Source organism: Eubalaena glacialis, chromosome 11, assembly GCF_028564815.1.
Source record: "Eubalaena glacialis isolate mEubGla1 chromosome 11, mEubGla1.1.hap2.+ XY, whole genome shotgun sequence".
NCBI lineage: Eukaryota > Metazoa > Chordata > Mammalia > Artiodactyla > Balaenidae > Eubalaena > Eubalaena glacialis.
The window spans coordinates 115,326,588-115,347,381 of record NC_083726.1 but is presented as its reverse complement, the minus strand read 5'-3'; the positions used below and the strand labels follow the sequence as shown (position 1 = coordinate 115,347,381).

Below are 20,794 nucleotides of genomic sequence, written 5' to 3'. Positions count from 1 at the left end.
TCTATTAGGTGATGAGCAGAGATTTTAAAATTTGCAATTAAATAATATTCAATAGTTAGCGTTACCCTGCACTGTGCGTGCCTCACTGAGCTTACAGGGAAAGTTTTGTTTTTCTACTGAGGCACTGTCTCTTAAATAAGAAAAGCAGGACAGTTACAAATTAGTGAGTATCTCTGAGAAGATTAAATTTTTTTCTCATCTCAAGGATTCTTTAGTGTCCTCAAATCTGCTGAGTATCTCCTCTTAAAATATTCAGAATCAGGTACCACCTTCCTCTACAGAAACTGACTCTGTGTTAAAAAAAAGAGTTTTCAGAAACTGATTATTTTTATTTTTCTAACTTGTACCCCAGAATCTGTAATGTGCTAGTACAAAAGACATCAAAATAAAAGCATACTGGTTTTCACAAGACAATCAAAAGCAGTCTTACCTGGTCTGGGGAGGGTTTATGATTGGTTTGACTGGAATGGGAGGATCTGAAGTGGTCATCCTCATAATTGTCGGCCATGAGCTTCATTCGATTTTGTGTCTAAGAGGAAATGATGCATAAGGTTAAAGTTAGGTAAAATTTCTGTGACACACTGCAAAGTAACAAGGCCTTAAGAATGTCCTAACAAAGGATAAAACGAATCCTGTCTGGAATAAAATAAATTAAACATAGGATTTCTGAGGATATTGGGGGAAGAAAGTTTGGACACTGTTATGGACTGAACTGGGTCCCCTCAAAATTCATGTTGAGGCCCTAACCCCCAAGGCGACTGTGTCTGCAGACAGCCTTTAGGAGATAAGTTAGGGTTCAGTGGGGTCATAAGGTGGGGCCCTAATCTGATGGGACTGTGGCCCTGTAAGAAGAGGAAGGGGGAGATGAGTCCCCCTGCCGCATGGGGACACAGTGAGGAGGAGGCCTCCGTGAGCCAGGAAGAGGGCTCTCACAGGAACCAAGGCAGCTGGCACCTTGATCTTGGACTTCCCAGCCTCCAGAATGGTGAGAAAATAAATTTGTTGTTTAAGTCACTCAGTCTATGGTATTTTGTTACGGCAGCCCAAGCAGGCTAAGACAAGCACCTAAATTTCCACAGGAATTTTGGAGGAAGGAGTAATCTCCCTAAATTAAGCACTTTATTGCAGTGCTTGTTTTTATTTTTTAAAATAAAGACTGGATTATACTACATATAGGATAGAACTCTGCTAACTCTATTTTTTCACTTCGTGATATCAATATATAGGACCCATCTTTCCAGGTTACCATAAAATTACTCACCCTTTTTAACAACTATTCCATTTGAGGGAGATGTTATATAACATAAAGACCATAAATACTGGGGGGAAAAGTTACCATTATCTGTAAATGAAATGATTATATACCTAGAAAATCCAAGAGAATCAATTGAAAAACGATTACAATTTACAATAAAGTTCAGCAAGGTGATCAGACAGAAGCTATATATTAAAATTCAATAGCTTTTCTTTACACCACCAATAAACAATTCAGGTTTTGGAAATGAGTTGAAGATTCTGAAATCCTTCTCTTCAACCCTAGACCAGAAGAGGATTATTATCCCACTGCCTCTTCTCCACGTTCACCAAAATGGAGGACTGGATTGGTAATTCTGTGTGCTTGGTTAATTTAAAACCCAGGTGAATGTAATATATATATATACATATAAAACATTTTAGAGAATTCCCTTTGCAGAGCAAGCAATTCAGAAAATGCACGGTACAAACACTATGCATAAAATCAAACAGCAATATTGTTAAAACCTGAAGTTTTAAAAGCATTAAAAATACATTTGCTAATATTATATGATTCAAAAATGTTCACTGTAGATAATCTAAAACACAAAAAGAAAAAAAAGAAAAATTACCTGTAAATCCCTCTAACCAGTGATAATCATTGTTAATATTTAGGTGCACCTGTTCAGCCTCTTCCCTAGGAACATTAAAAAGCATGCTTTTCTGCTTTATTCTCTATTTCTGCTACGACATGGTATTTTTTAAATTGCTATATCTTATGGTATATTTTGATATCTGGTCGGACATGTTGTCCTTCTCCACCAATTCTGCTTTGTCAAAATCTGATTGGGTATCTTTGACACATTTTCTTTTCTAGATGAATTTAAGACATTTTGTCTAGTTCCATAAAAAAGTTTAGAGAGGTTTTTCTTCGGTATTTTTTCACATAATGGTGTCTGAGCAAGTGTCGGGCCGAAGTGCCTGGGCCTCAATTCTAGTTCTGCCTCTTACCAGCTAGCTCAGCTGGGGCAAGCCACTCAAATGCTCGGAGCCTCAACTTCCTCACCTTTAAAATGAGAATAACAATACCTTCTCCCCATAAGACTGTTGTTATGATTAACCGAGTTAATACAAGCTCTTAGAAAGGTGCGTCGCATACAATCAACACCCAATAAATTTCAGCTATCACCATCATTATGAACATTTCTTTTCATGTCATTAAGTATTATTCTAAAACCTAATTTTAACTGGCTGCATAGTATTCAGTTGAATAGATGTTTGACGAGTCCCATATTGCTGGGCATTTGGGCTCTTTACATTTTCACCTAGTAATATATGCACATTTCTAAGCCAGTTCCTCCCTCCAGGATATAATGAGAGCAGAGAAAATACTTATCAAGAAATTGTCTGTGATATCAAATTTCTCTTTTCTGAGATGACGTACAGGGACCTTGAAAATATATAGGGCACTGTTTCTTATGTCAAGCTGTACTTATGACAAACGGAGAGTCGTCTGCAAGGCAGCTCTGGGGAAGCAGGCGAGAGAGAGCAAAGGGCAAAGGGGCGCACCGGAAAGTGACAACATGCTGCACCTCATTCACTTTCACGTGGGTAAGAAACATTTCCCCGTGGACTTTAATAGGACCCTGCAGCAAAGGTACACTTGGATAGTTACTATCTTAGAACATGACATGCAGTCTTTAATGCCTGATACCTAGTGTGAGTTTAAAAACTTAGAGAAGAACTAATAAAGCACATGCAAATCCACTTTCAAGGCAGGATGTATCTCAAGTATTTCTCAGGAATGAGAATGAAAGCCTCGCACAAGAACTGATCACGGGAGACAGATAAGACCACAGGTTACTTATTTGATCCATGTAAGCGAATGAAGAAATAGTCCTAAGAACTGCTCCATTTCTGAAAGACGTGAGGCTTATCAAAGTTTAGCTAGTGTCCCCAGGTCAAATACTCATTAATTTGGTGTGAAGTCTGTCTCCTGCAGAGTCAGAAGTTGAGCACCAAGTATCTGACAGCTCACAGAGCAGTAGACATTATACAGATCATATAAACGACCCTCTGCTCAAGAACCTCTTGTTCTACGCTCTTCTTAAGATTAAGACCAGCAAGCATGAAAGGTACTTTATACCCAAATATTTTCCCTCTTGAACCATGCCATGTGCACGTGCAGAGAGCCGAACTCCCATGGTCCCATGACATGAAGAATAAAGTTGTTTGAAGGAAGGAAGGAGAAAAAAAAAAAAGGACAGGAAGAAGCTTGCTGAGATAAACTTTTTGAGCTGTAAATGCATATCTGTGTATATAGGTATACATACCCTCCCAGAGGAAAAGTTCATCATTTATTCTGTTAATCTTTTCTTTTAGGACTAAGATGTCAATGCTCAAAAAAGGTGGTACAGAAACTATATATTTCACAGAAAAATAGTTAGGCTAAGAAACAGTATATGTTGGTTATTCAAACCCAGGTATTAAAAGAAAAGGTTTGAATTCTGATCAGAGTTACCTGTTTGTTCACTAATCTTTCCTTTTTGGTTTCTGATAACGCTATTAACCTACCTAAATGAGTTTTAGAAATACTACTACTTAGAAATATTCTGAGATATTTTAGAAAACATATCATAAATAAGTCTTAACCTAACTAGCATTATTTCCAATTATAATTATCTTTAAGAAAGCATTAAAATTATTTCTGCCTACATTTGTTAAACCTTGGAAATCATTTTATTATAGTGAATTTTAATTAAACTTTAATTTGCTATTTTGGTATTTGATATACAAAATGAGAAAAGCATAATCTTCATCGTTTTCAGGTGGGTCGGCCTCTGTTGGTTATAAACTTAGCAAAATTTCAACAAATTACCTATGAGCTTTATTTTAAACTTCATTTCATGAAAAAGTATAAGTTAGTCATTAATTATTCTTGAGTTGTTCATTTTATACACACTTGACTGAAGATTATCCTTCTAGCTGGGAAAGCTCCTTTTCCACTGGTTGGACAGTTCTGGGGGGACTCCCGTGAAGCAGTGTGGTGGGCAGGGGATGGCAACTAGATTAGAGGAGACAACTGTGCTGAATTTAGCCCGACAGCAGTCATGGTCAGACTACCTTCACATCCTATTTATTTTCTCAGCTGGAGTGCAAGGTCTAATAGAAAAGTGTGTTTCCTACTGCTTTTGTTTTGCTTTTTAAAGAAATCAGTTAGATAGTTTAATTTTGGTCCTGATTAGGACCAAAATGTGGAAGGAATAACCATCCTGTGTATTCTGTGTATGGTAGCAGACTTTCTGTGTCCTTCTGACACGACATTACTCTTGCGTTCTGGCAAACATGCGCTAAGCTCGTCTTGTACATTTCTTGCCCCAGATCTGGAGTCAGCTGGTTTACCAAAGAGCTCATTCATTCAGTGGGACAGGAGCGGGTGCTGGGTGCTCAGTGCTGCTGGATTACTGCTTTCTGGTTGTTTCAGTTGAGAGCTAGGAAAAACTTTCTTTCTTTTTAAGAGGAGAAAATTATAAATTAACAGTGATATTTTCAATTTAGATTTAAGATTCTAGATCTGCATCTTAAAGAATAAGTTTTTACTTAACTTCTTTGATTTTATACTTTATATATCTTTTTTCCGCTTATGCTGAAAAACCTTGGTTCCTAACAATAATGACATAACTACTTTTTATTTGCTTTTTCCATCAATTTAATTCTTGGAAAATACCAATACCAATGTAATCACTATCGATATGCCTTCAGGATGAACTTTAAAATTTCTTTGCATTATTTTTTCTTCTCATTGGAGTATATCTTACTGAGAATGTACATAGAAAAATCTGTAATATATAAGGTTAGTTGAAATAATTCTCTGCTGTATGTGGCTATGCAACAATTTAATAAATAACTAGATTCATTTGTTTCAGTTTGTTTACAAAATTCAGGAATTGCTTGCCCCTCTTTCTGATGTAATTTTATTTTTGATTATGTAAAAACATCCATATGATTCTAGAGTCAAAACTATGTAACTAGGTACTCTCAGAGAAGACTTGCTTTCAATCCTGCCTTCTCTATCCTATTCCCTTCCTCTTTTCATAGGAAATTTTTGGGGTAAATTTAAAATTTACCTTTAAATTGTTCTTTACGTAACTGTAAGCAAGCATACACTCTCACAAAATTTATGAATTTACCCACTTTTCTCACATAAGAAGTAGAATATTAAATACACTATTCTGCATCTTGCTTTTTCATTTAACAACATATTCAAGTAGTCACTTCATAACAATAGAGATGTTTCCCACTCCCTTCTACAGCTGCACAGTACTCTACTCTGTTGGATGTATTGTAATTGATTCAACCAGTATCCCACTGTTGGGTATCTGACTTATTTCTAATCTATTGCTACTACAAATACTGTAGCAAACACTATCGTAGCACACACAGAATTACCTTGTATATGTGTTATTTTGTAATTTTGAAAACGTATCTTTGGGACAGATTCCTAGAAGTGAAGCTTCTGGGTCAAAAAGTGAAAACATAGGTAAGTAATTTTATTACATGTTGCCAAATTCCCTCCACAGGAGGCGTACATTTTGCGCTCCCACCAGTAGAGTTTTAAGAGTGTGTGACATGCGCAGCCCTGTCAACTGAATATGCTGTTAAACCCTTCCTTGATTTTGGCCAAATAGCACCTCAGTTTGCCTTTATCTTAATATGAGTGAGGTTGGGCATGTATTCATGTTTAGAGACTATCTACATTTCTTCCCTATGATCTTCCGTTCCTATCTTTTGACTATTCCCCCCATCCCCCATTAAATTGTTATTTCTTCTCCATTTTTAGGAATGCTCTTTTTTGGGATATTAGCTCTTGGTGATGTAAGCTACAATTTCTCTTCTGAAGTCTGACATCTGTCTTAATTTTCAGAGCCCACTCTCAACTACGACACTATCCTGTATCCACTCTTCTTCCTTCTGGTACTTATACTTCCTCTCTTTAGTTATTTTAAAATCTTCAAGAAAATATTGCGCGTCTAGGATCTTAAGTCTTCAGAGAAGTAATCTCCTCTGTTACATCCTCCTCGTTGTGGACTGACTGTGAGCTCATCCTAAGGGTCACCTGTTTTTTTCCATGGGAATATTGTGAAGTCTGGGCTGTTGAAGGATCCCAGCAGTGATACTGTAATTGCTTCTGCTAGGCTCTAATGGGGCATACATTTTTATTCTAATATTTCAGGTAGGAGCTTCCCACACCCAGTGGCGGTATCAATTTGTACTCTAAATCTGCTGGAGATACAGGCTTCAGAATTCTGACATCTTATAAGGGACCTGGGGTTCCTTCCCAAGGTCACGGCAGAGAAAAGCTTTTCTCATCTACCGGTGGTAAAGGTTTGACTCAATTAGTCTTACTTCCTTTCCCTTTAATGGCACTCGTCTGACTGTCCCACCTCGCGGCAGAAGTTCAGTTCCAGGTCCCCAGTTCATGTCATCCTAAAGTCCCATCTTCTTTCCCTGTGCGGGCACTAAAACCCAGCCCCAGCCCTAACTGGTCACGACTGGTCATAATGCCCAGGGCTGCTGCTGCTTTAGTTCACACCCCTCTTTGCTTCTGACACCTACAGATTTTTTCTGTCAATGAGCTCAATCATGCATCACAAATTCTGAGAGGGGGTTAAAGCTTATCCAGTATCTTTAGGTTTAGAACAAAAGGATTTCAGTGTTATCTGGAACCTCTGTCAGATTCTAATAATCTGTCTACATGTCTTTTCTTCCCATGGATTGTGAGTCTGTGAGGGCTGGGACAAAGACTCATTCACACCCGTGTATCAACCTAGTAACTAGTAAAATTGCCAGTATATATATGTATTCCTTAACATATGTTTGTCAAATTCAAGAATCTGTTTTCCGTGGTTGTTACATTTGGGATTATATTTTATTATTGTTCCAGCAATGAGCTTCATATTTTGAAAGCTTTTTCTATGAAATTACCTTTATTAAATAATGCTCTTTTCCATTTGTATTAATTAAAAATAGATATACTTACCAAACACAATTTCTCAGAACTATGAAAAATTACCACAATGAGTTATCTCAGCCAAAAGAAAAGAAAATAGACATTTTAACTAACTAGCAGAGTTTTATCTCAAATAAAAACATAACCGCTGTTACTTATAATAGGTTCAAAAAGAACCCCAGCATCCAGGCACTCTGGTTTATAAGCACTTATAAGGTTCTTTTCTTTGATTTCCTCATATACAAATTGATTTATGTGTGAAAAGGAGAACTTCTGACTATAGATATTCAGGTATTTATTTTGTTACTCAGTGGATTTTTTTTTCTTAAGGTTTCATGTAATCTCTTATCTAAAGGATATACTTGGATACATCACCATTTATGGCATTAAGCTCATAGGATATCTGTTCTTTCTACATATTCTGTATTTCCTAGCAAAACTCTACTTTTTTTTCCCCCTCTTGGTAGAAAGCAAAGAAAACAAATACACAGCAAATTTTCTGATTTTTTTTTTTTTAAAGGAGCCTAGGTTTTTCCATCTCATTATAATCATTCCTTAGTTCTTAAAAAGGTTTGTGTGGGATTCCTTGCTTCCCTAACTCAGAGACGCACATATTCCTTCCTTCTCAGCCTCCAGAAAGTATTTATCAATCTTAATGCTTAGTCCTGATTATTATGTACGTCTAACACTTTCCTATATGCCATGCAGACTGTAACTTTGAACTCTGAAGGACGGAAGCTTATTCTTTCTCTCTTTCAACAAATATTAACATGAGAATAAAGACATATTCAGTGTTTTAAAACTAAAAAATACTTTATAAGAATTTCTATTCTATTTCTAAATTTTGAGAGCTGTCCTGTTTCTGGCAGGCCCGTGGTGTGTATCTGCAGTATACTGGGGTGAAAAATCAGAGGCAGATCCACAAAGTTATAGGAATGAAATACCCTGTAGGTCAACTTGTTTATACTGACCCAAACCAATGCCTGAAATGAGACTGTTTAAAACAAAGTGCGATTGAAACTTTCTTCCTGATCACTGCCTCAACTTTCTAGCACATACTTCTCATCCTTGCAATAAACCTAAAGTAACCCTTTAGGTTTACTTTTTTACTTGCAATAAACCCAGTTTTAATGTTATAAGGATCATTTCTTCCAGTTGTATCTGTTCTCAAAGAAACAGAAGCCCTACATTCTGCAAAATAACCAGAATGTTATTTAGGGGGAGTGTTAGCCAGATCCAGTGAGACTCACCATCATATCTAAGAAAAGAACAAAATGTAGGTAGATGTTTTCTGTTATTCTAGAAACCAGTGAACAAAGGTCAGGATCCGAGAGCATTTACCACAGTTTTGTTTATGGATTATGCGATCTAGGTGGCTAAGTATACAGTTAAAATTTTACAGATACAGAGGCCACGAAAAAGAGAAGTGACACTAAATTTCTTCACATGTAACAGAAAAGACAGACCTCTCCCCCATTTAAAAAAAACTTAGATTGTGTTAAACACAAATTTAAAAAAATCATTTTCTCAAGGATGGTGGCACAAACTATAGGTGTCAATTACAATGCATTCCAACCCAACGATTTAGTGCTGCAAAGCAGGAAAGTTTAGCATTCTCGCTTCAAACAGGACACCCTTTCCTTAGTAAATACACAGAAATTAACTTTAAGTTATTTGATGCTTTTTATATAAAAAAAAGTAAAAACATTTTCCCCTGTTTGAGGAATAGCTGAGCAGGCAAAGGGGTAATCTTCAAGAATTTGAAGCACTTTTAAGCACACACACACAGAAAAAAGGTGCCTTTTAGATAAGAAGGATCAAAATTCTTAAAGTAAGAAGTTTTGAGGGAATTTTATGCTTCCTTTTTACAAAATCATGGTCCATGTGTGGAAAAGGAATGAATGGAATTGACTCAAAATAAAGTTAACTATAAATTGTACACTCATGAGCACGTACACTGAAGTATCTTTAAACAAACCCAGGGATGTGAGGGCATTTGGGTTCTGACTGGAAACCATCCATACGGAGAGCAACTGACAGAAGGCCAGACTCTGCAATACCACCTGTTCTTCCTGTTCTGTGAGGCTTCATTATAAAAGGATTTCTCTGTACATATGTGCGTTCACAAACCTTCATACGTGGCTACGCTGGTAAAATCAGCAAATAACGACCAATGCATTCTAGGTGTCTTCTCTAGTCTCCAAAGTTACTTCTTTTTTTGTGAAATCGAGCTAAGTGGCTTTCAGTCTTTTGTGTAAAGGAAAAAAACCCCTGATGTTTATTAGAATCAGGCCTTTCTAAGACAAAACCAAAAAAAGATTAAATTTTAAAAAGTATCTTAAACGATCTCATATTTAAGGTTGTGGAAATACTTCACTGATCATTTCAATAAACTCAAGTATTTGAAAAACTCTGATTTCTAGAAATAAACAAGAAGCACCAGGCATAGATAGGTTCTAATAAGGAATGAATACCCATTAAGGATCATTTAAAAGGCATCAGTGGCTGAATAAATTAGCGAAACTAGACAGCAAAACTTGTCTGCTACCAGAGGTATCATTTTCTAAAACACATCAATAAGTGACTGGGGCTGGCGGGTAGGGTAGTGATGAAAATTGTGATTTCAAAAAAACTGGGTTATCTGAATACTGGCACTAAAGTTCAACCTCTACTGAGGTCACTTAGATATCTAAACCTAGAACATAACTATTGTCTTACTAAAGAGAAAAGGTAGTTTTGCCTAAGTCTTCCTTCAAAAATAAAGGTTAGCTTTAACTTCTGCTTCTAGAAGATGGAGCAGACATACTTTTCCCCATACCTCTGATAAGTACCAAAGTAAAACTAAAAACTATCTGTAAGCTATACATACAAACGTAAAACTACAGCCACACCAACATAAAAAAGGTGGAGAGAAGACAGACTGGTTAAGGACACTGGGACCCAAAGAATGTCACAGGTGGTAAGTTCCCTGGATTTTCTTCTTGCCTCATATATCAGACCTGGAGCTGGAAACCAGCGACCTGGAAGCATCAACAGTCACAGACAACAAAAGCCTGAGCTCTCTAGCCCAGGAGGCCTAGAGGGGAAAGGGGCAGCCTAGCAAGATAAGAACATTTTAGACAAAAATCAATCTACTCTATACCCCACGATCAATCCCTAAAAGAGAAGAGCAGCATTAGAAGCCCATGCATTGTTTAAACCCAGTCTTCAATGCATTTCAATACAGATACAAGAGATACAGAGCCATTCACTTATTACTTTATGTTGGATGACCCTGCATACTATTCAGAAGTAACATCAAGGACAAACTCACCTTGTTTTACACTGCTTGCCATTTAAAAGAATATTAAAACACTGGCGAATATAAAGGTCAAGGTTACAACATGTTTCAGAGGAGCAAGTGAACAGTCATTTTAAATAAAAATACACCACACTGTCAATCAGTAGGTGTTTGAAGAAAAAAAAAAAAAAAAGGTCACAGGAAAAACTGCCACCCGTGGCAGCAAAGCTAAATGGTGAGCTGGGGTCTGTACCCCACAGCCTCTCCTCCCCCTGGGCAGGTGTCAGAGGAAGCCAAGGAGGGGGCATTAACCAAGCCCCCTCAGTGGCAGCGGGGACAGGCTGGGCAGAGCGGTGAGTCCCACCCTGGGAAGTGTCAGAGGAGGCCCAGTGCTGCACAGCAGGAAGGAGGCCACCCCGAAGTGCTTATGGAGGGAGTCCTACACATCCCGGCAGGGATTAGTCATGGGAGGCCTAGCAGGGGTACAATTCATACCTCTGCCCGGAGTGACGGGGAGTCCCACTCCCTGGGTGTCAACAGAGGCAGAGGGGAGCCTGGATTTGCCTCCACCGGGCAGTAATGAGGCCCCACCACCCTCTCCTCTCTGGAGTGCACCAACGAAAACCAGCTGGCAGAGATGGTTTAAACAAGATCCAGAGTCACAGGGCGTGACCCAGACCCCAAATGTCCAGGCGCCGATAAAAAATCACTCATACTGAGAACCAGGAAAATCTCCAACTGAATGAAAAAAGACAACTATGGTTAAAGGCACAGGGGAAGCGAAACCTTCTTCTTGACAACAGACTCAGGTATTTGGGCAGCAGCCTGATTAGCTACCGCAGCTGGACTGTGAGGGGCCAGAAGCAGCCAGAAGCTGCCCCGAAGGCCTGCCCACAGAGTACCCCCCTCCCCAGCAAGCCTTGGTTCACCTCCTCCCAACCCTGGGACAGGTCGGGGAGTCAGGCAGTGGGGGGCTGCTATGTCTGCAGTAGACCTAACTCTTAGCAGCCGCTTCTGGGAAAGTTCTAGGTCAGGAGAGCCTATCCAGTCCAGGTCTCTGTAGCCATGTGACCACAAGTTAGTGTGCAACTGGGTTCATCTAATCACCCAAAGCTACAGCTTTATCTTGGTGGTCAGGACACCCCAGCCCCGAGAACCAACAGCACCCCTGCACTTCCCAGGCACGTGCAGGCAGGTCCTTTCGACTAGCCTCCCTGTTTTCAGGTTAAAAAAGATTCCTTCTTTCTCACACACGTAGCTCCTTCCATTTAGATAAACAATAATAGTAAATATTAATTTTATCAACTCATAAGTTATCAATATATTTTTACTTTTATTGATTTGAAAATTACTTTATTAATTTTGAAACATTGATTTATTAATCAATATTAATGGACAGCTGGTGTTTATAATATAATTGATTTTTTAAAATTCTTAGTTTATGTCACTGAGGATTATACTGTCCTAGAAATACACAGAAATTTACTGGCTAAGGATCAGTTCTAATTATATCAAGATGTGAAGTACAATTTATTACCCAACTATATGAAAGACTAGTTAATGAAATAACTGTGGCACTTAAAGTGAATAGGTTAACCTAACCAAGAGTTAAAAAAAGAAAAGGTACTAGATATTTTTGCTAAGGGATCAAATGCAGAAAGATTTAAAACTTTAGGTTCTTTAAGGAAAATAGAGAAAATAACCTGAAATCGATAGCATTTAGACTGAATTGTTTTCGGTAAGGAATTTTTTTACCCTACATTTATTTTACCTCTTCAAAATACGGCTGTAGCATTTTTACCTCCCATCCTCCTTGTTTCCAGGAACATATCTTTAATTTAAAATGTCAAAACAGCAAAAAGCCTGTGGGGTACATAATATCACAATTACCTGTGATACACTGTGCCATAAATGCTCAAAGCATTCTCAACACATGCAAATCATCGAAAAAAGATCTTAAAAGCCCTGAAACCTTATAAAAAACTTCCAGCAGTTCTTATCCAATAAAGCCAATTCTGAACTTTTAACAATAGGGTGGTGTACAGAGGGCATCTGTTTGCTGAGTTATATTATGTAAGGATTAAAAGAATGGCATGTGTTAATATTTTCACGCAAGGATCAGAAAACAGTAAAAAGTAAACATAACGCCTATATTCTCTCTTGAGTAAGCAAATACATTTTTTATGGCTTTAACTGGTACTTCTATTTTGATGACTCCAGAAATCAGTATTTCTAGCTCTCACCTCTATCTGCAGTCTAACTGCCTTCTTGATTATTTCCACCTAGGTGTATACACAGATACCTCGTCACATTCCAAATATGGCCTTTCCTCTGGACCATTGGTCCCAACTAGCAAAGCCACCTCCACTTACGTGCCTCAGACATTCCACGCTGGCCAGCGGTGTGTGGGTGGGAGTGACCTCAGGGCCCAAGTGCGGAAGCAGCAGCACCCAACCCGCCAGCTCTCCCTTCCTCTGCTGCAGTGACTAAGGAGGCCTCACGCTGAGAGATTAGCTACAAAAACTGAAGCAGGCCTGGATCACGGAACTGCTGCACGCAGAGACCCGCAGTGGACCCCACATGACTGAGATGCATTAAACCACAGTGATGAGCCTAGACTAGGCACCACCCCCCATCTCAACTGCCCTCTATCTTAAAATTTTTAATTAATTTTTCCTCTTTTTTTTTTATTGTGGTAAAACATATATAAAATCTGCTGTTTTAACCACCTTAGGTATACAGTTCAGCAGTATTAAATACATTTTCACTGTTGTGCAGCCATCACCACCATCCATCCCCACAACCCCTCATCCCGTAAAACTGAAACTCTATACCCTTCAGACGATAACTCCCTATTCTCCCCTGCCCCACCCCTGGCAGCTACCATTCCACTGTCTTTACGATTTCGATTACTCTAAGTACCTAGCATATGTGGACTCATACAGTATTTGATTTTTTGTGATTGGCTATTTTCACTGAGCATAACATCCTGAAGTTTCATCCATGTTGTAGCATTCTGCAAATTTTTTAAGTCTGAATAATGTTGCCTTGTATGTATATACATTTTGCTTATCCGTATTCTTTGACTGATGGACACTATGCTTGCTTCCACATCTTAGCTATTGTGAATAATGCTGTTCTGAATATAAGTGTACAAATATCTTGTCAAGATCCTGCCTTCAATTCTTTGGATAAACACCCAGAAGTGGAATTGCTGGATCATATGGTAATTCCATTTTAAATTTTTTGAGGAACTGCCATATTGTTTTCCACAGCAACCATACCACCTTATATTCTAATACTGCACAAGGATTCCAATTTCTCTGCATCTTAGCTAACACTTGTTTTCTGTTTTGATAATAGCCATCCTAATGGGTGTGACATGGTATCTCATTACAGTTTGATTTGCATTTCCCTAAGATTAGTGGTGTCGAGCATATTTTCACATTCTTATTGGCCATTTGTATGTCTTTGGAGAAATGTCTATGCAAGTCCTTTGCCTACTTTTGAATTGGGTTTTTTTTTTGTTTGTTTGTTAGGTTTTAAAAGTTCTCTATATATTCTGCATATTAATCCCTTATCAGATACATGATTTGCAAATATTTTCTCCCATCTGCTGGTTTCCTTTTTATTCTGTTGTGTCTTTTTGATACACAAAATTTTAAAATTTTCAGAAGTCCAATTTGCCTATTTCTTTTGTGACCTGTGCCTTTAGTATCACATCCAAGAAATCACTGCCAAATCCAATGTCATGAAGTTTTTATACTGCTTTCTTCTAAAAATTTTATTGTTTTAGGTCTCATGCTCTGGTCCTTGATTCAATTGGATTTAATTTTTGTATATGGTGTTAGGTTAAGGGTCCAAAGTCATTCTTTAGCATGTGGATATCCAGTTTTCCCAGCACCATTTGTTGAATTGACTGTCCTTTTCCCATTGAATGGTACTGGCACCCTTGTCAAAAATCATCTGACCATGTTAAGGGTTTACTTCTGGGCTCTCTATTCTATTCCACTGGTCTATACATCTGTCTTCATGCTAATAGCACGCTGTTTTGATGCTTTTAGATTTGTAGTAAGTTTTGAAATCAGGAACTGTGAGTTCTCCAGTTTTGTTCTTTTTCAAGATTGTTCTGGCTTATTCAGGCTCCCTTGAGAGTGATTCCATATAGATATTAGGATGGGTTTTCTATTTCTGAAAAAAAGCATCTCTGGAATTTATATGTGACTGCCTTAATCTGTAGATTGCTTTGGGCAGTAGTGATATTTTAACAATTTTAAGTCTTCCAAAACCATGAACCAGGAATATGTTTCCATTAATTTATGTCTTCTTTAAATTCTTTCAGCAATGTTTTGTATTTTTCATTGTACAAGTCTATCACCTCCTTGGTTAAGTTAATTCCTCAGTATTTTAATCTTTTTAATGCTATTGTGTGTGAAATTGCTTTTGTAATTTCTTTCTCAGGTTGTTCATTGTTAGTGTATAAAAACGCAAACAAATTTTTATATGTTGACTTTTAAAAAATTTTTTTTTGAAGATTACTATTATTCTATTTTATTTATTTATTTATTGGCTGCACTGGGTCTTAGCTGTGGCATGTGGGATCTTCCATTGCGGCACGCAGGCTCTTCGTTGCAGTGGGCGGGCTTCTCTCTAATTGTGGCATGTGGGCTCATCAGTTGCGGCACGCATGCTCTCTAGTTGTGGCACGTAGGCTCCAGGGCGTGCGGGCTCAGTAGTTGCAGCACGTGGGCTCCGAAGTGTGTGGGCTCTGTTGTTGTGGTGTGCAGGCTTCAGAGTGAGTGGTTTCTGTAGTTGTGGCACGCAGGCTCTCTAGCTGTGGCATGCGAGTTCAGTAGCTGCAGTGTGCGGGCTTACTTGCCCCATTGCATGTGGGATCTTAGTTCCCCAACCAGGGATCAAACCAGCGTCCCCTGCATTGCAAGACAGATTCTTAACCACTGGACCACCAGGGAAGTCCTGTATGTTGACTCTTTGCATCCTACTTTGCTGAATTCATTTACTAGTTCTAACAGCTTTTTTTTCTGTGAGAAATCCTTAGGGTTTTCTACATATAAGTTCATACCACCTGCAAACAGAGATAATTCTACTTCTTCCTGTCCAAACTGGAGTTCTTTTATTTATTTATTTATTTATTTTTCCCTAACTGCTCTGGATAGAACTCCCAGTACTATGTTGAAAAGAAGTGGTAAGGGACTTCCCTGGCAGTCCAGTGGTTGAGACTTTGCCTTCCAATGCAGGGGGTGTGGTTTCGATCCTTGGCTGGGGAGCTAAGATCCCACATGCCTTGCGGCGAAAAAACCAAAGCTTGAAGCAGAAGCAATATTGTAACAAATTCAATAAAGACTTTAAAAATGGTCCACATAAAAAAAAAAAAGGCAAAGAAGTGGTGAAAGCAGGTATTCTTGCCTTGTTCCTGATCTCAGAGGAAAAGGTTTCATTTCAGTCTTTCACTATTGAGAATGATGTTTGCTGTGGGATTTTCATATATGGATTTTATTATGTGGAGGTAGTTGAGTGTTTTTATCATAAAAGGGTGTTGAATTTTGTCAAATCAATTGAGATGATTGTGTGATTTTTTTCCCCTTTATTCTGCAGATGTGGTTTATTACATTGAATAATTTTTTATGTTGAACCAGCCTTGCACTCTGGGAACAAATCCCTCTTAGTCATGATATATGATGTTTTAATATGCTGTTGAACTCTGTATGCTAGTATTTTGCTGAGGATTTCTGCAACAATGTTCATAAAGGATACTGGTTTGTAGTTTTGTTTTTTTGTAGTCTCTTTGCCTGGCTTTGTTTTCAGGGTAATGCTGGCCTCACAGAATGAATTAGGAAGTATTCCTTTGCCTTCAATTTTTGGGAAACATCTGAGGAGGATAGGTATTAGTTCTCCTTTAAATGTTCTACTTCAAAGAATTCAGGAATGAAGTCATCAGGTCTAGGGCTTTTCTTTGTTGGGAGATTTTTGATTACTGATTCAATCTTCTTACTAGGTCTAACTCAGATTTTCTATTTCTTCATGATTTAGTCTTGGTAGTTTTTTTGCTTCTAGGAATTTGTCTGTTTCATCTAGGTTATCCCATTTTTTGGCTTACAATTGTTCACAGTACTCTCTTATAATCCTTTTTATTTGTGGAGAATCAGTAGTAACGTCTCCATTTTCATTTCTGATTTTAGTAATTGAGATTTCCTTTTTTTCCCTTAGTCCATATAGCTAAAAGTTTATCAATTTTGTTGACTTTTTCAAAGCAAAAGTTTCATTGGTTTTACTGATTTTTCTCTACTGTTTTTCTATTCTCTATTTTATTGATCGCTGCTTAAATCTTTATTATTTCCTTTCTTCTGCTGGCTTTGGGTTAGTTTGCTTTCCTTCTTCTACTTCCATAAATTATAAAGTTATATTGTTGATTTGAGATCTTTCTTGTTTTTTAATGTAAGCATTTGCAGCTACAAATTTCCCACAGCACTGCTTTCACTGTGTCCCAGAAGTTTTGGTAAGTTGTATTTTCATTTTCATTCACCGCTAAGTATTTTCTAATTTCCCTAGTGATTTCTTCTTTCATCTGTTGGTTGTTTAAATGTGTATTGTTCAATTTCCACAACTTTGTAAATTTTTAGGTTTCACTTTCATTACTAATTTCTAACTTCAGCCTGTTGTGGTCAGAGAAGATACTCTGTATGATATCTATCTTTTAAAATCTATTGTGGTCTAACATATGGTCCATCCTGGAAAACACCCCAGGTGCATGTGAGAAGACTGTGTACAGGCATACCTTGGAGATACTAAGCGTCAGTTCCAGACCCATGCGATAAAGCAAATACTGCAATAAGTGAGTCACTTATTGTGACTGTGAATTTTAAAGTGAATTTTTTTCTTTCCCAGTGCATAAAAAGTTATGTTTACACTATACTGTAGCCTATTAAATGTGTAATAAAAAATTACAGACTTTAATTAAAAAACATTGCTTAAAACTGCTAACTATCATCTGAGCCTTCAGTGAGTTGTAGTAGTAAAATCAAAGATCACTGATCGCAGATCACTGTAACAAATATGATAATAATGGGAAAATCTGAAATATTGTGAGAATTACCAAAATGTGACATAGAGACACAAAGTGAGCAAATGGTGTCAGAAAAGTGTCACCTACAGACTTGCTTGATGCAAGGTTGTCACAAACCTTCAATTTGTAAAAAAAAAAAAAAAAAAAACAACCAAAAAACCCCCAACAACAACAACAAAACATAGTATCTGTGAAGCACAATAAAATGAAGTGCAATAAAATGAGGTATGCCTGTCTGCTGTTACTGCTGGGTAGAGTGTTTTGTATATGTCTGTAATGTCTAGTTGTTTTACTGTGTTGTTTAAATCTGTTATTTCCTTACTTATGTTCTGTCTGGTTGTTCTATCCGTTACTGTCAATGGGGTACTGAAGTCTCCAACTATTACTGTAGAACTGTCTACTTGTTCCTTCAATTATGTCAGGTTTTGCTTCATATATTTTGATGGTCTGTCCATTGGTGAGTAAATGTTTATATCTGTTTCACTGTCCTGCTGTATTGAACCTTTCATTAATATATAACATCCTTCTTTGTCTTTTGTAAACTTTTTCAATTTAAAGTCTGTTTTCTTATGTTAGTAGAGCCACTTATGCTCTCTTATGGTCACCATTTGCATGGAGTATCTTTTTCCATCCTTTCATTTTTAAACTTTTTTGTGTCTTTGGACATCAAGTGGGCCTCCTGATGACAGCATGTAGTTGGTTTATCTGTTTTTATCCAATCTGTCAATCTCTGTCTTTTGATTGGAGAGTTTAACCAATTTACATTTAAAGTAATTACTCATAAGGAGGGGCTTACTTCTGCCATTGCGCTATTTATTTTCTACAGGCCCTATAGTTTTTTGTCCCTCACTTCCTGCATTACTGTCTTCTCTTCTATTTAGTTGATTTTTTTTTGTAGCAAAATGTTTAAATTCCTTTCTTACTTCCTTTTGTGTATATTCTATATCTATTTTCTTTGTGGCTACCGTGGGGATTATACCTAACATTCTAAAGTTATAACTGTCTAATCTGAATTTACACCAGCTTAACTTCAATAACATATAAAAACTCCGCTCCTTTACAGCTCTGTCCCCACCCTTTCTAGCTGTTGATGTCACAAAACTACATGTTTATACAATGTGTAACCCAAAACATAAAAGTAATTCTTTTTAATGCACCAGTCTCCTAAGTTATGTAGAAAACAAGATGTGGAGTTACATACCAAAGTTATAGTAATATGAGCTTTTACACATAATTTTTTTCCCTTAAATCTATTAGTCTCTTAAATGATGCATAAAACAAAAACTACAGTTACAAACCATTGCTACAATACTAGCTTTTATAATTGCCCATGTATTTACCTTTACTGAGATCTTTATTTCTCCATGCAGCTTCATGCTACTGTCTAGTGTCCTTTCACTTCACCCTGCAGGACTCCTGTGAGCATTTCTTGCAGGGCAGATCTAGTAGTCATGATCTCCTGCAGCTTTTGTTTAACTCAGACTGTCTTAATTTCTCCCTCATTTTTCAAGGATAGTTTTACTGGATATAGGATTCTTGGTTTTTTTCTTTTAGCTCTTTGAATATATCAGCCTCCCCAAAAAAGTCTTCTGGCCTCCAAAGATTCCGATGAGAAATCTGCTGAAAATCCTATTGAGGATCCCTTGTATGTGATGATTCTCTCTTCATCTTTTGAAAGTTTGATTATAATATGTCTCACTTTGAATTCATCTTACTTAGAGTTTGTTGAGATTCATGCATGTTTATATTTATGTCTTTCAGCAAATTTGGGAAGTTTTCACCATTATTTCTTCAGATATTCTCCCTGCCCCTTTCCCTCTCTCTTCTTCTGGGATTCCCATGATGCGTACGTTGGTCCACTTAATGCTGTCCCATAGGTCCCTAGGCTCTATTCACTTTTCTTAAACCATTTTTCTTTCTGTTCCTCAGCCTTGATAATTTCCATTATCCTATCCTCAAGTGCATCGATTCTTTCTTCTGCCTGCTCAAATTTGCCTCAGAATCCCTCTAAGTGAATATTTCATTTCAGTTAATGCACTTTTCAGCTCCAGAATTTCTTTTTACTTTCTTTTTAGGTTTTCTGTCTCTTTATTGATATTTCCACTTATTCACACATCATTTTCTTGACATCCTCATTCCAAAAGGGAGAAGTTGGAAGGAGTAAAGGGGTTGTCAGTTCCAAGCACGTTTGAAATCCAGCAGAACACATTCCATTAGGCTTCAAGGCCTGTGAACAAGGCCTCTGTGGCTCAAGGCTGTGCCCTCTGGCCACGTGGTGGCTTCACTGGCCTCTGCCTCCGGGCACCCAGCAGCTCCGCTGACACAAAATCTTAAATTTAAAGTCTTGATTTTAAGGTAAAACTAATCAATACTATCAGAATTCAGGCAAGCAGTTACTTGCAGGACTGAGCAGGGTATAGAGCCTGAACGGGAGCATGAGGGCTTGGTTTTGGGGTGCTGGTAATGATCTGCTTCTTGGATGTGTATGCTGGTTATATGAGAGTGTTTCCTTGTGAACATTCACTGACATGTACGCTTAGATGTGTACTTTTCTATGTGTATATTTCAATAAAAAAGATTTTTTTAAAAAGGTTGTATAACAAGAAGATTTCAGCAATAGAGGAAATTATCTCTGGACAGAGAGAGTTATTTCCTTTAATTTAGCTCATGTTTTGTCATTTTCTACAGTTAAAACATTATGGTAATGAAAAGAAGATGTTAAGTTATGGCTGCTCCTACCAGCTGACATAAAAGTGAGAGACCTATTTTAGTCTCAGAGTATTAAAAGATATAATTTAGCTATTTTAATATTATATAGTAAGAGAAATAGTTATTTCAGTGCATGGCCATAAGAACAGTTGTAAGCCAGTGGCTAGTAATATCATTACCATTCAGGAAGATAATCCAGGATTAGGAAATACTGCTATAAACAGTGAATGTCTAAATACAGTTAAAGATGGCAATCAGCTGAATTAGAACCAGCCTTGAAAACTGCTTTCCTGTAGCATATAGCTCTGCCTGGTTATTTTTTCTAAACAATAAGGTGGATAGGGAGGCAACCGTTAGGAAAACTGTTGCAGAGGTAACTTGATCTTACGAGTCTTCCATTTAGCAGAGACTGGGACAGAGCTGACTAGAGGGATAGCACACAGTGCGTCCTTTCTCGGGATCCAGGCCAGTGACTGAG

At 37.6% G+C, this 20,794-nt stretch overlaps 1 protein-coding gene across 9 annotated transcripts in view; it reads right to left on the bottom strand.

The window, feature by feature from the left end:
- The window catches only part of ERC1 (ELKS/RAB6-interacting/CAST family member 1), a 421,649-nt gene that overhangs the window by 57,031 nt on the left and 343,824 nt on the right, over nt 1-20,794 (bottom strand). For all 9 annotated transcript variants that reach the window (XM_061206048.1, XM_061206051.1, XM_061206045.1 and 6 more), the window contains one exon: nt 431-529. In XM_061206048.1, coding sequence (XP_061062031.1) covers nt 431-529 — 99 coding nt within the window. The remainder of the gene's footprint in view (nt 1-430; nt 530-20,794) is intronic.